Consider the following 21,701-nt stretch of genomic DNA (forward strand, 5'->3'; position numbering starts at 1 on the left):
TGGCTGGCCTCTATCAAATACCACTTTCCAGTGACACACAAGTTGTTGCTAGTTCTGATGTTAGGCAAAGGGTGTGTTTCAAGAAAGAATTTTCAGAGGAGCTTATACCCATTTCATTCCCTTCCATGCCTTTAGGATTTCTTCTTAAATACTTTACCAGTGTTTCTGTTAAAATTCAAGTTAGAAATCCTCAAGGTAATACCAAGATAATAAAAACGAAACAGGCACTTGTTTTTTCTTATGAATGTTTTAGTCTATACAAGTTAGTATTAAGAACCAGTCTCTCTTTATCAGTTTAAATTCTTTAATTTCAGAAATTGTTCAAGACAGTGTTTTCCAACCAGAGTGCACCAACAGGTTCAGTGAAAACACCAGATTTCTTTCTAGTATACTTATTATACCAAAAGCATAAAGTCACATTGCAGTAAATTGGCACAATAAGTTTTGCAAGAAGAGAACTAAACTTGTTTTTAAAAAAGTAAGTATACTCATACATTAACAGCTATAAAAATGCCGCTTTCAACTCCTACAAAACACAGTGAAAAGACATCCCCACAAGAGTTGAAAGACTATGCACAAACAGAGGTCAGTGTCATAGGAAGAAAGTAGGTTTTATACAAATGAAGCAATTAGGCAGTTAAAAGTATTTACACTTTTCCCTGCTATGAGCTAGACAAACATACAGTAGTCAGATAAAAATATACTACAACTCTAAATCCTGTAACATGTAAGCTTTAGTTTTCTAACTGGAATTTTCATATTTTGAAATGTGTTACCTGTTAATACTGGACAAAACTATTGGCAAAAGTGTTTAAATACTTTAAACCAAGATTAAAAGGGCTTTTATTCCACAAAATTTAACTTTAAAATACTATGCTTATAAAATTATTTTAAACTTTCTGCAGTCTATAGATTTCAAATGCAAAACTTAACAATTTTCTTCAATTTGTATTTAGAAAAGAGACTCCAGTGGTGTCATTTGCTTTCAAAGGCAGAATCTTTCACTGGCTTTTCAAGTTCTCTCTCTTCACCAGATGTCCTAGAAACAAAATAAAACAACATTAATGACTGATAAAAATGTGGAGAGCAAAACTTATTGCAGGTAAATCTGTGCAGTCTGGAGTACGCAATGCTGTAGATGAAGTCTGGAGAACTGAAGCAGGTAGTGATGCCAGCTGCCCCCAAATAGAAAGCTAAGCTGATGGCAGTTAACATCACATGAATGTTTGTGACCAGCTGTGAACTGCACTCACTCAGGTGGTCTTCCCTAGTCTGCTGCCAAGTATGTGTCAGCTCCAGTGGAAAAGCAATCTGGCTTAACAGACCTTGAAACTGTAACTTTTCTTAGTAGCTACAAATAATCCACTATGTGTCCTGAACACTAAGGTAACCCCAGGAAACAGTATCTATTTTTAACAAATGAGAACAAAAATATGTTCTTAAGTGCCAATCACTTCAGAAGTATTAAGTTACAAAACTTCTGTCTTCCAAAATTTAACTGGATATGTCTTGCCTCTAATGAGCAAAGGGACTAAAGTTCAGAACTGAATAGACAGCCCTGTGATTTGAGAAGTTTACAAATTATTTACTTAGAGGCAGTAGGGTGAACCGCAGGGGTGTTTTGAACATGGATGATTTGTTGATATTTATTTTGCTTACTTGTTTCTTACTCCTAAAAAATGGAATATTGCAAATAAAAATGTATGAAAAATACTGAAAGGAAGAGAGAGACAGCAGCCTATAGCTTGCTGAATTCTGAACAGGTGTATGAATGCATTTCTCAACGTGGAAGGTATCTGCAAGAGGTGTTACAAAATCTTGTTTATAGCTCTTAGCAAACAATGAATATAAGTCCACAAAAACTGATCCCAAGTAGCCATACAAGTTTTCTTGTAAAGTGAGTTTGTTTAGGAAAGTCAAAGAATGTGTTGGAGTGTAGAGTTCAAGGTCATAGCACACAAAGAGATATATGTTTACTAGCAGAACCTGACACTCATTAAAGATATATTTCCAAGTTTTACAGATAAAATCATCATTACCCAAGAATTAAAAATATAAATTGTCTTGCTCTAAGTTGCTTTTCTGATATGCTCTTTATATTCAACAGCCTTTTCCAGGCATGTTGCATAACTATCTGAAGTTTATGCCTTATGTTTCTTTTGAGCTATGTCCATTGAGGTGTCATGCATGCAACCAAATATTCTTAATACTTTTAATCTCAAATATATAGTGCAATCTGACTGAGTGTGTCTCTCTGCCACTCAAAAGAATCCAAGTGTTGTCAGGTTCTGCAGGAACGAGGAAAGGAGCAGGCCATGAAAATTCTGCCTTAGAGAACCAGTTCAAGTAGTCATCTATTTCTAAACAGTTGGCCAGTATATTACTGAACTGGCTTGTTGATTTCAATTAAGTCAGGCATTGCACTTTGTTAGTACCATATTGTCATGTGGCCAAATCACCTATTTATGCTGTGTGTTAGGCTGTGTAACCTGTGTTAGGAGCCTACACTTGTGCCTTCATTATGTTTCCTTAACATGATACTTGTTCAGACCAAGTAAGTATTTGACATCATTGGCTGAAAATTCCCAAATGTCACTTCTGAAGGCTGTGTAATCAAAAGCCAATGGTTCTGAGGCTACATCTCAGCAAATATCAAATTTGTTTTCATCGTCAGGGTGTTTTGGTTTTATTCTATGTTTACCTTACTATAAGTAACAGTCAATATTCCACTCATTTGTACAGTTTTAACTTGAAAGACAGCCAAAAAACCACCAGGCAACTACAGTTTCTCCTGGCCTGCATGAAGACAGCAATGAAAGGAAAGGTTGCTTCAACATACTGCTGGGCAAAAAGAATCCTGAGTACACAGTGCAGAAGTGCTCAGAGAAAACAAAGTGGTACTTCAACAAAACAATTCAGTTCAAGGATAATTCTAGGCCTTTTCCTCATAGTTTACTAAATTCTATTAAGTATTTCTCATCTTCTACAACAGATTCACTGCTTGTTGTTCTTGTTACAAACCAGCATTTTTCAGTGAGGCTAAGGTTGAAATAATTATCTCCTGAGAAATTCAAGAATTCTTATGGCTTCTTGTTTAGAAAAGGTAAATGCATTGACCTCTATAATGTGTTTGGAGATCAGAAATTTCACAGGTCTGAGTTCTAGCCTGCAGTCTCCCTGTATTTGGGCAATTCCACAACTACACCATAGAACACTAATTTAAGTGGCTTGGTTACTGGTTAGAATACATGATTTCACAAAAAAACTTGATAAATCCCATTAGTTTCTATAAGACTTGCTTCAGATTTCCTTTGCTTCTAATTAAATAGCATCAAGTAGTCTTAAATGTAGGAGAAAGCTTATCCTCTGCCCTGTCTCACCACATGCTGACTTTCTCCTAACAGGCCATCTCATAATTCTTTTATTTTAGTCTCCACCATTGCAGTGAGTGAAGTAACTTTAAAAATGTTCATTCAAAGCTTTAACAGAAGATTTGCGTGTTATCATTCCCTAAAGTTGAGAGTAAACTCTGTAAAGAAAACAGTACCTCAACATGGTTAAGTAGTTTCATTCTACAGCTGTTTTATTTACATCATTTTGTTAGAGCAGATCATTTGTTCAGTAAGGTTATTAACTCACTTTTTCTTACTGCCAGCTTCATGCTTATCTTTCTTTTCCTCAGTGTTCTCTCCATTTTGTTGCGACTGGTTGGTGTCTTGAGCTTCAGACCCCCCATTCAGAACCTTTGAACCTTTAAAATGAAAGGGCAGGGAAAGAAAACAGTGCTGCAGGCAGCAAAACTGTGCTATAAAAAGCCCTAGATAATTTTTTACCTTCATAAACTCAAAACACTATAAATGTTTTCCCCTCACCTTGATACCCAGCAGCTGAAACAATACAAAAAGCAGTAACTAATATGGCTTCTAACTTCTGAAAATTCCAAGCAATGAGCGTCATTCCATAATTTTAATAATGGGAAATGGAAAGGGTATGTATTGAATGACATTTCAAATTCTTCTTGTGTTTGCTAGGCTACAGATAATAAGACTAATGCTTAGTTATATTCTGAGAAGTGAGAGAATATACTTTTTACCCAGTCAGTCAGTTTTGGGGGATTTCTGATACTTTAACTAGAAAAGGTACTAGTTCCATAGATGGTTGTTTACTCTAAACTCTAACAGATATGTATATAATCAAAATATAAGAAACAGTATATATAGAGTAAAATGTTTCATTATATTGTATATGTAATATATATGTTTTCCTGTTTGACAATAAAGTATTATGTAGAAGCTGTACTTGGTGAAGTCAAAGTAGGAATATTTAACCTCTGTAAAACTTCTGTGATGAATACATGGTTTTGCTCTGGTTTCACAAAACAGTGAATTTTGAGTGAGTTGTTGAGGAATGTCACGTTAAGTCAGAATTGACAGTCAATTTTCTTTGAAGTTACAGGTTTACAAAAAAATCCCTCTATAAAACTATTGTGCTATAGAAGAAAAAACAAAACACCAAAACCACAAACAAGACATGACTCATCTGAATACTTACAGGCTAAGAGATGCTAAAAAGCACACAAGACCATTTTAAGATGACTTAGACTGGCTCAGAATCAGTTCTGAACTCGAATGCCATAGGAGAAATTTAAGAAAAAAATATGAATGCTGTAATGCCATGTTACAAAGTATATAGTCTGAATTTGTACTTAGATGAAGTACAAACTGCTGTAAATGTCATGCTTCGTAAAGATAGTAAGAGTTCAGCAGTTCAATTTTTAAAAGGGCAGAAGTACAAACTTAAGGAAGAATTCTCTTTGTAGCAAATAAAGAAAAAACACACCTCCTTGAAATATCCCCCTACTCTAATAAAACTTCTTACCATTCTTCATCTGAGTAGGCAACACCACAGTATTTCAGTGTGTTCTGGTGAAGTTTCGTATCAGCCTTATCTGGAGTAGCTTCATTAGTCAGACTATCCTATGCCTAGGAAGTCTTTCAGTTTAGATTCTTTGTTGAAGACCAGCTGTGCTGGTCACTGGGTTCTGGAGAAATCTGTGTGGAACCCCTACGCTACAGCATACATAGTTCTTTCACCATAAAATGGTTGGATTTTATCATCATCCTTGCTTTCTTAGCAGTTACAAATACAGTGGCATTTCAACTTCAGTTATTCCAAATCCTTGGCATCCTCAATCGCCTCAGTTACAGTAACTTGTTTCTTCCAGATCCAAGTAGTATGGCTTTCGAAGTTTTCTAAAACAGTTTTGCTCCCAGGATTCAAGTTCAAACTAAGTATAATTTCTTTCCAGTGCTTGTAGAGATCAAGGATCTAAATAATTTTAATAGATAGAACTCTTCGATCCTCAAGGACTTAAATTCATTTGCAATACAGCATTTCAGTGTCTGTCTCATTTTGTTCCTCTATTTAAAAATGCAAGTATCTACTTTACTACATTTCTTTCACATTTTTTTAAATAACGGACATAAGTTATTGTAGGGCATGCTTACTATGGAAGGCTTTCAGTATCACACTGTACGTGTACAAGTGCTCACGATGAATCTGGTACAGTACTGCTAAGAGCATAAAGGCCTTTTCTCCCCTAAATGATGATTATTAATTACTGAAGTTCCATCCCATAAGTACCATGTAAGTGGTTAAAAGCTGCTGCTACATATAGTAGCATGCATGATATAAGAAGAGGCTAGTGCAGGAAATGAAGCATTTGTTAAAGCACAGGTAGGAGTCTGGGCACCCAAAGGCTCCCTGAGGAATGGAAGGTAGTACATGATTCTGTCTCGCGTTTAACATCTTTTTATTCCACACAGTAGTAAGGTTAGAAAATGTACAGAGAGATAAATAATGCTAAACTGAATTCTTGCAAAATCCCTTCCCTTCAGGGAATAAACCAGCCACGGAAAACATTATACCCTTGAACTTGAAACTTAGTTATAGCAGTATTATACTTGACTTATTTCAAATATGTAAAGGTTTTAATAGATGGGTAGAATTCCTACATGATGGATTTTTTTGAAGCTCACTCAGAAGTTGATGGAGACTAGGTCTTTTATATGACAAGAAACTAAAACCACTATCTTACCTGTTTGGTCCTTTTCCTTTTCCAGTTTTTTGTTTGCTCCTTTCTTCCACTGTTCTTTGGTTTTGTTGGCCTCCTCATGCTGCTTCTGCTCAGCAAGTGATTTATTTAGTACTTGAGAAAGAACAGAATCCCCTTCCCCAACCAGAAACATGGTCTTGAATTTGTTATATAGCATCGTAGATTTCTCCATGATAACTTGGCTAACTTTGAATTTCCGTATCTGAAATCAAAGTAATAAAACAATGAGCTCCACTTAGGTATTTAAATACATATGTGATTTCATCACATACTAGATGAAATTCTTATTTTAACCTGAAAAGAGATAATAGACTTTTACACTCTCTGAAGTATCAACACCTCAAAAGATCATCTGGTCCAATCCTCTGTGGGAAAGGGACCCTGTATGAGATTATGGAGCACCCTGTCCTATTACATCTTGAAAACCTCCAGCAATGGGGACTCCATCACAACACTGGAGAGGTTGTTCCAGTGAATGATTGTTCTCACTGTAAACTTTTTTTTTTTTCCTATCAAGATGAAATCTCTCCCAGTGCAATTTGTATCAGCTGCCCATTGCCTTCTCTATATGGCTTCCTGTGAAGAGAGAGCCTCTGTCCTTTTTGTAGCTGCCCTTTAAGTGCTGGAATACTGTGATGAGGTTCCCCCTGAGACTTCTTCAGGAAGAAGAGACCTAACCCCTTCAGTCCTGCCTTATAGGGAAGGCTCTCCAGCCCTTTGATCATCTTCACAGCTCTCCTTTGGACCTTCTCCAGTCTGTCCACATCTTTCTCCAATTGTGGGGGGACAGAATTGGACACAGTACTCCAGCAGTAAATAATGCTGATATCAATTTGGAAAACACACAGGTTACTTTAACATTGCAGATCTCACCTTCTTTAGAGTCAGAATCATCTCTGTATGTTTCTGAGCTTGTTGCATTGTGACTTGAAGAGATGCAAGCTCATCAAGAGCCTCAATACACCTGTTCACATCCTGTATATAAACAAGAAATTAGTTTGAAGACTTAACTTACATGTTAATAATCCTTACTTAGCCATACTAAATTAATTTCCATGCTCAACGATACCTTCCTACAATATCCTTAATTTGACTATGCACTTAATTTCAGAACAATTTCTACAGTCAAACTTGCAAAGATTAGCATCAGTAATCCGCCTTTCATCTACTTCCATAGCAAAATGCAAATGCTATCTGAAAAACTTATTTTAAAAAATAATAGTATACTTTCAAAATACAAACTCAAGCTTTATAGCGCTTTCACAATTCTAGTACTTCCATGCTTGAAGCTGTTATTCATAGTCAGCCTTTTCCTTACACTATTTCTCCCAGGTGACTTGCTACTGAGAAGGCAGCAAAGCATCTTAAGTGGACTGCAGTTAATATACAGAACTGCATCTTTGTACATTTTTCAGTTAAAAGTTTGATGAATGACACACTATGCAGGAGACACAGTAGTAGTGATGTGAGTTTCTCATCCATTTCTAAGAACTACTGTACTAAAGTCTTCTTCCCATAATACTTAGTTCTCAGTTTCCTTGTCTTCAGCTGCTCTTGTTGATTTTACTTCCTATTTAGAACTTAAAAGATTCATCTACAGCACAGGTCATAATATTCTGCATCTTATATAAAGTTGTAGCTCCTGTTCTCGAGGGCAATTAGTATTAAAAAAAACTCCAAACACACACATCAGGACTATGCTCAGCAGAATTCCTGGTATCGTGTTTACTTGATAAATACAATTATGATAAACCAAGTGTCCTTGCTGTAGCTCCACAACCAATGTTCTTCCTAGTATTGTAAGATATTTGCTCCGTTACACCTCTGAATCAGAGATTTGGTGAGGTTTTGGGATTTTTTGTATTTTTACTCATTATTTTAGGGCAATTTACTATCTGGCTCAGGACAGAGTGATTTATGCAAGCCAAACCTTTAAGTTGTGAAGTAAAAGGTGAACTATTTTTTTTGAGAAAAAGTATTGGCACAGACTTAAATTATTTAAGAACAGGCCACACTGGTAATGAATGTTTCATAGTTAACACCATGGTGAGTCAGCCTAGGCCAGGAGCCAGATGCACACCCAGACACTCGCCTCTCCCTCTTCAACAGGGCAGGGGAAGAAGACAGGATGAGAGAGCTCATGGGTTGAGCTAAAGACAGGGAGATTGCTTTACCAGTTACTGTTGTGGGCAAAATAGACTCAATACTTAGGGAAAATTAATTTATTACCAATTAAAATACATCTGAATCATGAGAAACAAAGACAAACATCAAATCAATACTTTCCTTCCCCCCTTTCCCTTGTTCAACTTCACTCCAAGCAGTGCAGTAGGGGCAGACAGTCATCACAGTTGCTCTGCAATCCCTTCCCTCTCCCATTCTTTGCTCCAGCTGGGGCTCTCCCCACAGGCTGCAGCCCTTCAGGGAAACCTCCTGAATGGGTTCTCGATAGGCCACAGCATGAACACCTGCTCCCTCCTGGTCTCTTCCACAGGTTGCAGGGGAATACTTGCTCCAGCAACAGGGAGCACCTCCTTCCTCCCTTCTTCTTCAACCTTTGTGTTCCCTCTGCCGTTTCTCCCTTTTTCTTCCCCTCCTCTCTCTGCCTCATGTGTTTTGCCCTTTCTTAAATAAGCTTTTAAAGAGGTACCACCATCATGTCTGAGAGGCTCAGCCATACCCTGTGCTAAGTCCACTGGAGCCAACTGGAACATGCTATGTCCAGCACGGGGCAGCACCCTGGCCCCAGTACCAGAACCTTGCCTCCAACACCCAACACAACACTGAGTTCCTGGGCTGGAGCAGCTTGCTGCTTCTCATGCTACAGTACTACTTCACTGCCACTCACATTTTCTCATTGTACAAATGGCACTCACAAAATGAAGATACTAAACAAAAGGCTGAATCCCTTTCAGCATCATCAATGCAATGGTACTCTGAAAAGATCACATAATCATTTAGGGAAAGCCCTCAACCTGGTGTCACTCTCACACCTCTCCTTGGTCAATTAACAGTGGTAGCAAGAGTTTTCTTGTCTTCACCAGTACATAAAGGCAGAGATGGAACAAAGCCTTTTACTTGCTTTTTCAGTTGCGTAAATGGAAATGGACTTTAAGATTTGCATCTCTTCTGGGACTTCAAATAAGAGACTGTTAAAGTATTTTTGGTCTGGTTTCATGATTTGAGGTTTCAGAGAAAAAACAAACAAACAAACCACAAACCACCACCACCCCTCCTTCCCCCTCACCCCCCAACCAACAAAAGCACAAATAACCTTGAATTCAGAAAACCTAGTAGTATTGTTCTAAAGCACCCAAAGGCATAGAAATTAGAACAGGCTTAAAAAAAAAAAAAAAAAGATACAGCTCGAGTCCTTCTCTATCTGTTTTTACTGCCCAACTGTAACAGTGGATTCCAGGGTTCAAGAATTTAGATGAACATATGTGAGTGCCTGATGAGCCTCACAGCTTTTTCTTATGTTTAAGCAGTATTTCCTGTATTGACATCAGTGTTCATTGCCTCTTGTCCTTTCACTGAGGAAGAGTCTGGCTTTGTCATCTTTCCACACTCTATTCAGGTATCTACACACATCCCTCTCTTGGCCTTCTCTGGGCTACCTAAGCCTCTCCTCATACAACAGATGCTCCAAGCCCTTAACTCATCTTTGTGGCACTTTATTTGGCTCTCTCCAGTATGTCCATGTCTCTATTGTACTGGGGAGCCCAAAACAGGATACGGTGTCTCACCAGTGTGAAGTAGAGGGCAGCCATCACCTCCTTCCATGTTTTGGCAACTCGCTTTCTAATGCAGCCCAGGATGCTGCTGGCCAACTTTACCATGAGCCAGCAATGTGCTCTTGTGGCAAACTTTGTGTCCACCAGCACCCCAGACCACTTTCTGACAAGCTGCTCTCCAGCTAGTCAGTCTCCAGCCTGTGCTGGTACAGGGGGTTATTCTTCCCCAGGGACAGAACTTGAACCTTTATTGAAATTGGTGAAGTTCTTGTTGGCCTATTTCTCCAGCCTGTCCAAATCCCTCTGGGTAGCAGCACACAAAACAGATCCAATGGGTATTTTCTGCAAACTTGTTATGGGTGTGGTCTGTCCCATCATCCCATCATTGAGGAAGATGTTTTAACAGTATTGACTACCAGTCACCGGCCTTTAGCTGGACTCACTGCCACTGATCAGTCTTTTGTGCCCTGCAGTTCAGCCTGTTTTCAGTCCACCTACTTACTTAGTCTAGACTTCATCAGTTAGTCTATAAGGCTGCTATGATGGACAATGTTAAAAGCTTTTTTAAACTAAATATAAAATATAAACAACATACACTGCTCCACCTCATCCACCACGCCAGTCACCTCACAGAAGCATGATTTCCTCTTCATTAACCCATGCAAACAACTCCCAGAGACCTTACTGTCTTTCATATTATTGGAAACAATTTCCAGGAGGATTTGCTCCATCACTTTCCAAGGGAACAATGCAGGCTGACTGGCCTGTGGTTTCCCAGATCCTCCTTCTGTAAGATGAGGGCAACATCTGCTTTCTTCCAGCCCCTGGGAACCTCCCCCTAATTACCGTTACTTTTCACAAAACGAAAAAAGAATGGATGCACAATGACATCATCCAGCTCCCTCAGCACTATTCAGCATCATTTGTTTAAATGCCCCGTTATGTGATCCTAGTGCACTGAGCATCAAGTCTTTCCTGTTCTGGACTTTCCTCTGGTCTTGGGAACCTAGAAATTCCTAAAGGAATTGTACAAGCAAACTGAGGTTATGAAAGCATTGAGTACCTTGGCCTTCTCCTTGTCCTTTTTCATTAGATCCCCATTCAGCAGCAGGCCCACATTTTCCCAGTCTTCCTGTTGCTGGTGAGGTATTTGAAGAAGCTTCATTGTCCTTCGTTCCTCTCTCCAGATCTAAATGCAGGTGGGTTTTGGTTTTCCTAACCACATCCCTCCATGCTTGGACAGCGTCTGCATATTCCTCCCAGGTCACCTGTCCCTGCTTTCCCTTCCTGTATGCTTCCTTCGTTTTTGTGCCCTGACTATAGTCAGAAGCTCCTTGTTTATCCATGCAGCCCTCCTGCCACGTTTGGTTATCTTCCTGCTTGTCAAGATGGATCTAAAAGTGAGCCAAGTCTCCTGGTCCATTCTCTCCAGCATGGTCTCTCAGGGGATTCTTCCAAGCAGATCTCTGTAGAGGCTAAAAGTCTGATCTTCTGAGCCCAGGACTGCAATCCTTTTTGCCCTGCTCCTTTGACCTTCATATCCCTAACCAGATCTTCCCTGTTTGTAAGAATCAGGTCTGACAGGTCATCTTCTCTTTTCAGCTCCTTGATCACCTGCATTAGGAAGTTATGACACTCCAGAAGCTCCTGGATTGCTGTATCATCCCCATGTTATCCCTTCAGCAGACACCAGGATGATGCAAGCCTCCAGCGAGGACCAGAGCCTTTGAACCAGAGGTGCCTCCCAGTTACCTTAAGATGACTTCATTCTCTAGTTCTGCCTGATCAGCTGATCTGCAGTAGACATCCTCAGGATGTCACCCATATTGGTCTGCCCACTAATCCTGACCCACAAGATCTCAGTTGGCTTATCATCTGTCCCAATGCAGAACTCCACACATTCCCACTGGTGTCTCACATGAAGCATTATTCTGCATCACGTCTTCCCAACACCCATCTTTCCTAAAGATCCCATATACATACATGGTAAGGCTCCAGTCCCATGAACTATCCCACCAAATCTCTGTGCTTCCAATGAAATCACAGACCTAAAACTGCAGACAGATGTTCAGTTCCTTTAGTTTGTTCCCCATGCTGTATGCATTAGCATGCAACCACTTCAAAGAGGTACGCAGATGTACTGACTTTCCAGAAAGATTGAGAGCTTTCCTTGTAACACCATGCTGCCAGCACTTCCTCATTTCTGTGCATATTCTCATGGTGATGCCACTTCCATCCTGTTCTGTTGATTACAAGGCCAATTCTGTTTTCAACACCCTGCATCATTTAATTGTGATCCTGCTCCACCACTTCCTCACTTTGCCCTCTGCTACTGTTCCAAGTTTAAAGCTCTTTAACAACACTGGCCAGCCTCTTGGCAGCGATACTTTTGCCCCAGTTAGCTGGGTGGATCCTGCCACCTCCTAGCAGTCCCACCCATTCCTTCACAAGTCCCCTCCTCAAGAAAAGAACCACCACCTGGGTCCCCATCATGCTCAGAGTTGTGCAGTCACGCTTGATACTTCACAGGTCTTCCCTTACTGTATCATTGGTGCCCAACTTAGAAAACCAGCAGCAGTTAATAAATAGTCAACGCCAGACAAGCCTCAGCCCACTGTCAGTAATGTTCCAAATCTGAGCCTCCAACAAGCAGCAGACTTCCCTCAACAATGAGTGGGGTCAGCAGATGGGGGGCTGTAGCGGCTCCACCCCTGGCAGCACCGAGTCTGCTACTACTACACTCATTGTGTCTTTCTGGTGCTCCTGCATGGCTGGCACAGATGCTTAGAATTTTGTTTGAATGTTTCTGGTAAATGAAGTATTTTCAAACAAAACCAATTTTACTTGCTGACATTGATCTTTTAATGTCCACAGTAACCTCATTTAAGCAGCAGCTATCTTTCAAACTGAAAAAATTCCATTCACTCTTGGAATATTAATTAAAAATAAAACATGCATGCAAAGTATTTCCTACTGAAATTATACACATAAACCAGTCTAAAAATATACTTACAAGATTATCAATTTTCAGGGAGTTCTTAATTTCTGCATGTATCCTTTGAAGCCTAGAATCCATTGATGTTTCTGAAGACGAAAAGATACTATGCATGAATATTTGATAATCACATCAGGTTTGTTTTTGCAGAAACCTTTCTACAAATCCAATCTTCACACAGAATGCAGAAAAATACAAGCAGGTACTCTACATCAGATAACTATACAGGCAAATACACAATGGCTTACTCTCAGAAATAAAGTTCACAGCTTTTTAAAACTAGACACTTATTAGCAACCTACATAGTTTTCTCTGTAGGAGTTACAACCTCAAAATAATTTTCTATTTCAATATGCAGCTATCACTTTTTACTTGTGGGCCACGTTAAAAGGAAGTTTAATTAATAACAAGAGTTACAAAACTGGAAAACCTTTAATGACAGGACACCTGGATGTTTGCAGTAAATTAGACACAATTCGTGTTACAGTACAAATCTATCCAAATAAAACATTCCCAGTGCACATGCTCCAACTCCATGTGCAAGACAAATGAATGTGTCTGCCTCTAATTCACCTGCTCGATGCCTGTTTGGATTTTTTTTCCACACGAAAGTGGTATGTATTTTGAACAATACTGCCAGCAAACAGTCCCTTCAAGTCCAATCCATCTTGGATGGGTTTGGATACTTCTTTTCCCCCCTCCTCGCCAACACTAGGTTGGTTAGAGTCCATCCCACTGGATCTGTAGTATACAAGTTACAGCCAGTGGTCTGGATTGTCCTTAAAGATGGGAGTACTGAAAAAGGAACAAATTATCCCTATGAAAGTCAGTTTCCAAGTCTGGGTTAATAGACAAGACTGAATCTAATCTAATTCTGATCTGAATCTCAGCCTCTTACTCAAGAAGAACAAGCATCTTGCTTAGTAAGAGGTAGTATCTAAATACTTCCAAGAGGTCCCTCAGATAATTGTGTTATGAGAAGACAGATAGGAAAAAATTAATGGAAGAATTAAAGTGATTTGATTCAAAGAATAAGAGCTTTGGTTTCTTGTTCACAAACAGAAAGGATTGAGATTTAAAAGTTCAAATGACAGTAAAATAGGAACAGCGAAGACATGTTCTAACACACTGAAGAAATAAAGAACACAGAAGAATAAGAATGCACTGTTTCACATATCTGAATGAAGCGGTTTTGGATCAACCAACCTCGACCAAGACCTCAAAGCCATCCCTAGCAGTAAATTATCTTTCCCAGGCAGATAATTCTATTAAAAATTTAAGATGACCAAAAATAGTTCCGCTTCTTTGTACCAACCTCTCTTTTTCTCCATCTTCTTAACCTCTGTTTTCTTGCCTTCTTCTTTACTCTGCCTATCAAAAACATTAAAGTGTTTTTACAGTAATGTCTGTTTTTCAGTCTTTCATTTTTTCAAATATTTAGATGAGATGCAGGGTTTTCAGGTATTATCTCAGTAAAACATTCGCATGCAAAAACCAAACCCTAGTTTTCAGAGACTGACATAAAATTCACAAAATCAGTTAGCTGAGATACTGTCATTAAATCCTCCATATTGGCAGACAGTTTTCCCTAGAAGCAGCAAATTAAAGGATTTTAAAAACAAGTCACACTCTCAACTGTACTTCTAGTTACACGTAAAGATTGGTGAAATGGCATTATATGGAAGTAACTTATGGAGAAATAAAATATTTGTATGATGATGACCAAAAAAGTAAAAGTATTTAACATTACCATGGGGAATTATGGGAAGATCAATTAGTCATAATCAGTTCCTATGTGACTTTTTTGTCATATAAATTATTATAACAGTAGAAGTATCCTACAACTGACCATAAATGTATCAGTGATAATTTAAACATTCTTGAAGCAAATAGTAAAGGAAAAAGATTTATTACAAGCTCACTGAAGTCTCCTGGCTCCTTCTCTGATTGTATCACTAAAAATCAAGCTGGAACCCAAGAAAACCAAACAAAACTTGCTTCCATCTCAGTTACAGGATGAAGACAGGCAGAAGTCTTTCAAGCAAGCTTTTGAACTCTTTATTCACAGAAGATCACGAACCTCTGTTTTGCATTTCCTTAGTCTTGTCTAAGGGGTTTCAAAGCCTCATTTTAGAATTTGCATGTTTCAGCACATCATGACTGAGTATCCTGTGACTCACTTTCTTCCTGCCATAGTAATATACATCCATTAAATATCCAGTCCTGCACGTCTATCATCTTCTATGTTCCTTTCATGCTCTATGCAGTTACAGAATCAACAGTTTACTTTAACTGGCAGCACAAGCTCATGCCATTTAAACAGTACATGTAAATTTTGTGTATGTACAGACATAGATAAATATTAACAAAGTAGCTACAAAGACCAGAAAATGGGAACTATGCTGATGAGAAAAGTAACCAAAAAAAGGTATCAGCCTATATTCAGTGTATTAATGGAGGAACTTGAAGACAGCACAAAAGAAGTCTTTTTACTTTTCATCAGTATTGAGTTTTGTGGTATTATTCATCAGCGATACTTCAATTCATTATGCAGTCATCAACTACTAGTCCTTTATCTTACTGAAAGAAAGCTCTATCTACCCTCCAGTGCCTAACATATGACAGCTGTTTAAAAGTAGAGGACCTTTGATTATTATAACCAAATCAATACGACAGTTTGATTGCAGAAATCAACCAGCATATGTCAGATTTAAGTAGTGATATATTAAGAGCTTCAAAGATGTTAAGGCCAATTTAGAATCTCTGGAGTTGGAAATGCTTAGCTTTGTACAGGCAAGTAGAGTAATTATATTAGATTTCCAGACAAGTGACAGCAAGAAGAAGGGAAGAAAAGGCTAGAGGATAAAAAACCCCAAACAAACTTGATTCTGGTTAATGAATGCAAAAAAGGTAGAATTTTGTTGTTACAGGTGAAAGGGACCATTATCCTCCTCCTTTCTCTCCAAATTTTTACCTTGGTCTCCCTTTCTTCCGCCCTCCCAGCAACTGTGGGGATGGGAACATCATGTTCTGGTGGTGGTGGCTTCTTCACCCATTTGCAGAATAGCTCTTGAGAATGAGTCAGATTTCTTCCTATTGTCCCACCCCCCCAGTTTCTGGCAGGATCTTCTCTCCATTCTTATGCTTGATTCATCTGTGATAATTTATCTTCTGAATGCAGACTGCTCTTGGTATCATTCAACTGGCTTTTCAGTGCTAAAGTAGAATAATTCATAATTTTTTCCTTGTTCTGTCTGACGGTGTGTGCGCGCTCCAGCTGCCAGACAGAGAAGGAAATGTTTTCCAGGTAACCCTATGCATTCCATAACCTGATCAAAAATCTGTAACCATGGATTAATAGGTCCTACTAATTCTGAATCTAATGTATCCAAAACTTAAAGAAAAATACATGGCTCTCCTGAACTGTTTTTTGTTGTTGTTGTTTGTTTTTATGCTGATTATTTTTCACATGGATTTTCTTAGCTTACTTCTAAACAGAACCCACCAGCTGTCTTCTGCTAGAAATTCTAGTCACTGAAAGACTGACATTGCTTAATTTCTAGGTTCAGTTCTTCCCATCCTCCCACAATAGGACATATTGGTTTAGAGGAGGTTTTTACTCTCCAACTAAAAATAAGTTAAAATAGAAAAAAAAAAAAAAAAAGATGGGGGAGAGAAACACAGAACAAACTAGTTTGAAGCTAACAGGACGAGACTATATCGGAAAAAATTCCAAAGTACTCCTACAACTTGTGGACATCACACATTAAAACATACTCACAATTCAGATTCTGCCTGTTCCTCTTGCTTACGCTTTCTTTCTGTTACTTCTCTCTCATGTTGGCCTCTTACAATGTTTCTTCTATGAGCTGCCTGAAAGCTTCTTCCCCCTTTTTTCTTCTGTTTTTATTTGCGATTTTAGGATTGGAAAGAGAAGAGGAGTCTTTAGATTACTGAAAAGCAAGATTATTAAATCACTGTTTCTGTAAACAGGTAAACCTACCTACACTAAATATCTTTGAAGAACTCTGATCCATGGAACAACCTAACAAGAGCTGGCTTTGTCCGCAACTAAACACAAGACCTCCACATGTTCATAAGTTCTGAATTTCTTTAGTCTTTTCTCCCTTTTTCCTTTTCTAACAGACAGAAAATATTCTAAGTGCCAGAAAAATTAAGACATTCCGAATGACTGGCTAGGAACACCTTTATACCATTCACAAACTTTGTTTCAACCCAAATGTTCTCTTAGACACACCCAAGGAAAAAACAGACTGTGTTCCAGGGAATGCAGGTGGAAAAAAGCCTTTTGACAAAATAACTGCCTGCTATGTTTAAATCCTTCGTTAAGCAGAAAACTGCCTTGGAAAAGATGTTTTTCTTAGAAAATAACAAAGAAGCTCCTCAAATAATTATTTGACAAAACGAAGTTCTTCAACTGTTTTTTTCCCTATATGCGTGTATTCGCCAGCAACAGGGCTCCAACCTTTACTATCATCTGGTGTTAACCTCAAGAAAGATCTTCAGTGATACTACTTTCCTCTGTAATAAATATATCAGGAAAGCAAAATTATACCTTATCACCTTCTTGTTCTTCTCCATCATCTTCAGAATCAGAAGCTGATGCAGAACCCACTTTCACAGCATTTTTCCTTTTTGGTTCAGCCTCTTTCTTTCCTTCCTTTTTGTCAAATTCCTTCTTCGATTTCTCCTCTTCCTTCAGACCTTCCTCATCTTTTTTCCCTTGCTTTTTGGGCTTTTCTTCTGGTCCTTTTTTCTTTGCCTTCTCCTCCTCATTAACACTAAAATATGAACAGTATTCAGGCATCATGTCCACTACCTACAGTGAGTTTAAAATATCACATTATTCTAACTCAGGGATGTTTTTTCTTTTTTACCACAGAATATTACAAATTATGAAGTTAATTCATTCTTTGTTCGTTTAATGACTTATCAAAAAATAGTATTTTTGTAGCATTATAGCCAACTACCTATACAAAAAAAAAAGTGAGGGCCCTAAAGAAGCTAACATTAATATATGTGCATGGATTCAAAACCAGAAAAGTTAATACTCAGAAGTTCTCCACACACGTTTCTGCAGGTCCCAGAGTGCATACACTATAGTTTTACAAAGTACACTTATTTAAGATGTACATACACTGAAACTGTGCATCTGCTTATCTATAGAAAACTGCACTAATGCTCAACTTTTCCTTCAGTTACCACTAAGGGCTTGACACAAGAACTGAAGAGGGTAAAAACAAAATTTAGGTTACTGATAGTGTTGGAATTCCATCAGAAGAGATTTCTGAAACAAAAACGTAAAAAAATTTCAATACTTCAGTTTTGCATGATCTTGTCTTTTAATAAACAGCTTTTCCTCTTCACCCAGCATACAATTATAGGAATTTTGCACAGATTTTACAAGTTAGGAAGGTTAAGATCTTCTGTCTCTTGTTCCACAAATGTACTAAGTTGAGTTACTATATATTAATAACCTGAAAGGTAAATAACAACATCAAAGCAAACAGTAACTCATACTGAACACTAAAGGGGCAAAGACCTGTGAGGAACTCAGTACTTATTATGAAGTCTTCATATAAGGAACAACACAATTTACATTAAAGCAGCTTTATAATAAGAAACAAACAGAAAAACTCACGAGTCACTCTCTGAAAGACAAGGTGGTTTCACCAACTTGGGTCTCCCTCTTGGTTTTGGAACTTTTACTTCAGAAGCTAGTATTTATATAGAAATAACAGGTTAGTCCACAGCCACCAGCCTCCTTGTCTATGAGGAAAGATTCTTACTCAACAGACAGAAGCTACACTTAAATCAAAATATAGACTCAAAATTTGTTATTATAAAAATTCAAGTGTTAAGTGAGTACCAAACTTTAATCAAGATCTCTGAAAAAATTGAAGTGTTGGTAGGTTTTTTTAACTAATTAGTAAATCAAAGTTTGGTGGTTTTCTAGCCATAGGCTCTAACTACCAGTTCTTGTGTTTTCTGCACTCTGTACAGTTAGGATTTGTTTCACATGTTGTGTAACTAATGTGAACAAATCTGAAATTAGAGAAAGGAAACAAAGTTAGTCAGTGTCCACATTTATACAGCCTGTTTGCCAGTATTTTTAGATGTATCACAGGGCTTCCATCACTCTTTTTGATAACAAACCACTGTTCTACCAGCACACTACAGTACAGAGTAAAACTCCATATTTCCTCACATTCGCCATATTGTTAAGAATGAGATGAACTGTATCTGCCATCCTGGCATTTCTATCTTTCAAATACTTGTCTGATACTACAGTGAACATGTGGTTAAGAAGCCTAATACTCAGTGTTTAAACTCCTGTTGGTGTTAGCATGGAGCATTGTTGACAAGAGATGCATGTATCATAGCAACACCAGAAAAAGCTCCATAGTACATCTTATAAAAAGGCATTTTACACAGATAGTGAAGGCATCTTCTAGATCCTTTCCTGCTCTTATAGACATAGTTATTAAAAAACAAGACAAAAAAATTGTAAAGATAAACCCAGAAAATATTAAAAATGCACATTTAGCACATGAAATGGAGGGGAGAGGGAGTGAAACAATAGTCGTTTCCCCACAACTTCCAACACAAAAGTAATTAAGTCTAGTTAACTGTGGTTGCACTTTCTAGAAGTTATTTTCATATTGTCAGCAGATATAGATGAGTATCAATTGTTTCCCAGACTAGATGCTCATATAATGTACTTAACTGCAGCAAGAACTGTTTTCTGATGAAGTTAATGATCAGTTCAAGAATATCTGCAAGCTTACCACAAAAATTCAAATTAATTAAGTCATTGCTACTTAAAAAGAAACAAGCACTGCAGAATTATCACCAAGTAGTTCTAATTATACATTTTTTAAAAAGCAGTTATCTTCTTTTCATTTGTCTATCAATCTACACGGATTGCCTTAAACATCTACTGGCAGATGCACTTCTCTTCCCCAAAAGCAACAGAAACTTCTAGGCTGATGGACCACTAAGGTCAGGCACACACCCCTTGGTCAAGAGACAGTGCCCCTGACCAATGAAATGCCTTGGCTGCGACTGACCATCTAAGGAACATTCCTCGGGGACTGAGTTTTGGGATCTGATCCCTTGAGTTTGAATTGGTGCTGTAGTAATTGAACTCCTAACCAGTATCTGAACATGTGTTCTGTATTGTCAGAGTGCTGAATAATTTTGGATAGACCCTGTTTCTAGCTGGTTTTCTGCTAAACAGTTCTGGTTAGAATAAAGTCCATTTGGGATTTATCACCTGCCTAAACTGATTTTTGGGGTGCCTCTGTGACTCATCTCTTTAAAAAAGTCTCTCCAACTGCTTTTTACTGTACTCCGAGCTCCACCCACAAACTCTGTGTCTCCCCAGTTCTCTTGTGTTTTGTGGATATTCTAACAAAATTAGACTATTTTATAGACTTTTAAAGAATATAAACCTTTACAGAGCAACAATGCAAGAAGAGCTCTTATTGTATATCTACAGTTTAGCAGCATTCTATGAAGAAGACTTTTCTAAAGGTGATACTTGTACCCAAACCCAGGTCTTATTTAAAGGACTGAGCATTAAGGCTAAAGATTTAAATCCATTTATGTCCCAAATTCTTCAGTTTGAGATTACATGTTTTCCCATTACAATCTATTAGCAAAGACTTCACCTTTAGCATAAGAAAATACTCTCTAGTACTTAGGGGGAAAAGACAGTTCCCTCACTAATTCTCCTAAGGTATTTCTATGGTAAAAAAAATTAAATCTTTCTTTTAAAGTTACCTGCTGGTCTTCCTCTTTTGGGGCTTACTTTTGGAGACACTGGCGCAGGAGCTGCTGCTGCTACTGCTACTGCCATTGCCGCTGCCACTGCTGCTGTTGTCACTGCTGCTGCATCCTCAGCTTCAGCTTGTTTTTCAGCCTAATTTAAAGAATTAATTTCAGAAGTAAAAAACACAGGGCACCACTTTCTCAATTACTTTCTCAAAAAGCAGCTTTGAACGCCTAGAAATGCATTACTAAAGTACTGCTTCTACACATAAAAAAAAAGTTTCCAAATTTAGTAACAGCTTATATCTAAATATCAGTAATCGCACCTTTTCCATACCATCACTACCTGATACAGTAATGTTTCATATAATTTCAACCAGCTGATTCTTCTTGGTACGACGAAGGAAAAGACTATTTGTAACTGTTTTTAACATCACCATAACAGCATGCCAAAACGCAGTTTTAAGAAAGTAAGTTCATTTCCCACCCCCCCCATATACAAATATTCTTCATTTAGATGCTATCATCTCCCCCAGAAGCATAGCCAGTAGATGGAGCTATTCAGAAAAACACCTGCTTCTAGCCCTATAGCAAATTACTCACGATGAAAGATTGTGTTAATATGTTGACCCACACTAACCAGACATGACCTTCATCTACATAGTCATTTTAGTAGGTTTGGGCTGTAAAGACAGATAGAACTTATGACAAAAGAAGATCCTGATGAAAGGATACACGTCTTTCTGCAGAAACATTCCATATCCATACATACAAAGAACTGAGAAAAAACCCAACTGAAGAAAATATTCACAGAATTTAAGCATCCTGGATGGAGGAGCACAAGCTAGCAGCAACAGAAAAGTTATAGGCAAACGCAGTTCTTAATATTCTTTGTGCGCGCCTATAACAAAAGGCAATTTCAAAAAACGGACACAAACTTTAATCTAGAACACAGTAGAGGTACATCTCTCATATTAACTGTGCTTTCCACCTACGGAAAGACTGTTTAAATGAAGACAGAAAAATACCTGTTAGAATGCTTTTTTACAAGCACATGAAAACA

The 21,701-nt window shown here is 38.1% G+C and overlaps 1 protein-coding gene across 5 annotated transcripts in view; it reads right to left on the bottom strand.

Moving 5' to 3' along the window:
• Positions 1-295: 295 nt before the first annotated feature.
• The window catches only part of PSIP1 (PC4 and SRSF1 interacting protein 1), a 37,005-nt gene continuing 15,599 nt past the window's right edge, over positions 296-21,701 (bottom strand). For all 5 annotated transcript variants that reach the window (XM_065655999.1, XM_065655995.1, XM_065655997.1 and 2 more), the window contains 10 exons: positions 20,651-20,789; positions 18,507-18,582; positions 17,421-17,646; positions 16,626-16,744; positions 14,160-14,215; positions 12,863-12,933; positions 6,989-7,090; positions 6,098-6,317; positions 3,640-3,751; positions 296-1,039 (listed from right to left, as the gene is read on the bottom strand). In XM_065655999.1, the coding sequence (XP_065512071.1) occupies positions 976-1,039; positions 3,640-3,751; positions 6,098-6,317; positions 6,989-7,090; positions 12,863-12,933; positions 14,160-14,215; positions 16,626-16,744; positions 17,421-17,646; positions 18,507-18,582; positions 20,651-20,789 (1,185 nt within the window). In that variant the 3' untranslated portion in view covers positions 296-975. The remainder of the gene's footprint in view (positions 1,040-3,639; positions 3,752-6,097; positions 6,318-6,988; positions 7,091-12,862; positions 12,934-14,159; positions 14,216-16,625; positions 16,745-17,420; positions 17,647-18,506; positions 18,583-20,650; positions 20,790-21,701) is intronic.

This window comes from Caloenas nicobarica, chromosome Z (assembly GCF_036013445.1).
Source record: "Caloenas nicobarica isolate bCalNic1 chromosome Z, bCalNic1.hap1, whole genome shotgun sequence".
NCBI classification, from domain to species: Eukaryota; Metazoa; Chordata; class Aves; order Columbiformes; family Columbidae; genus Caloenas; species Caloenas nicobarica.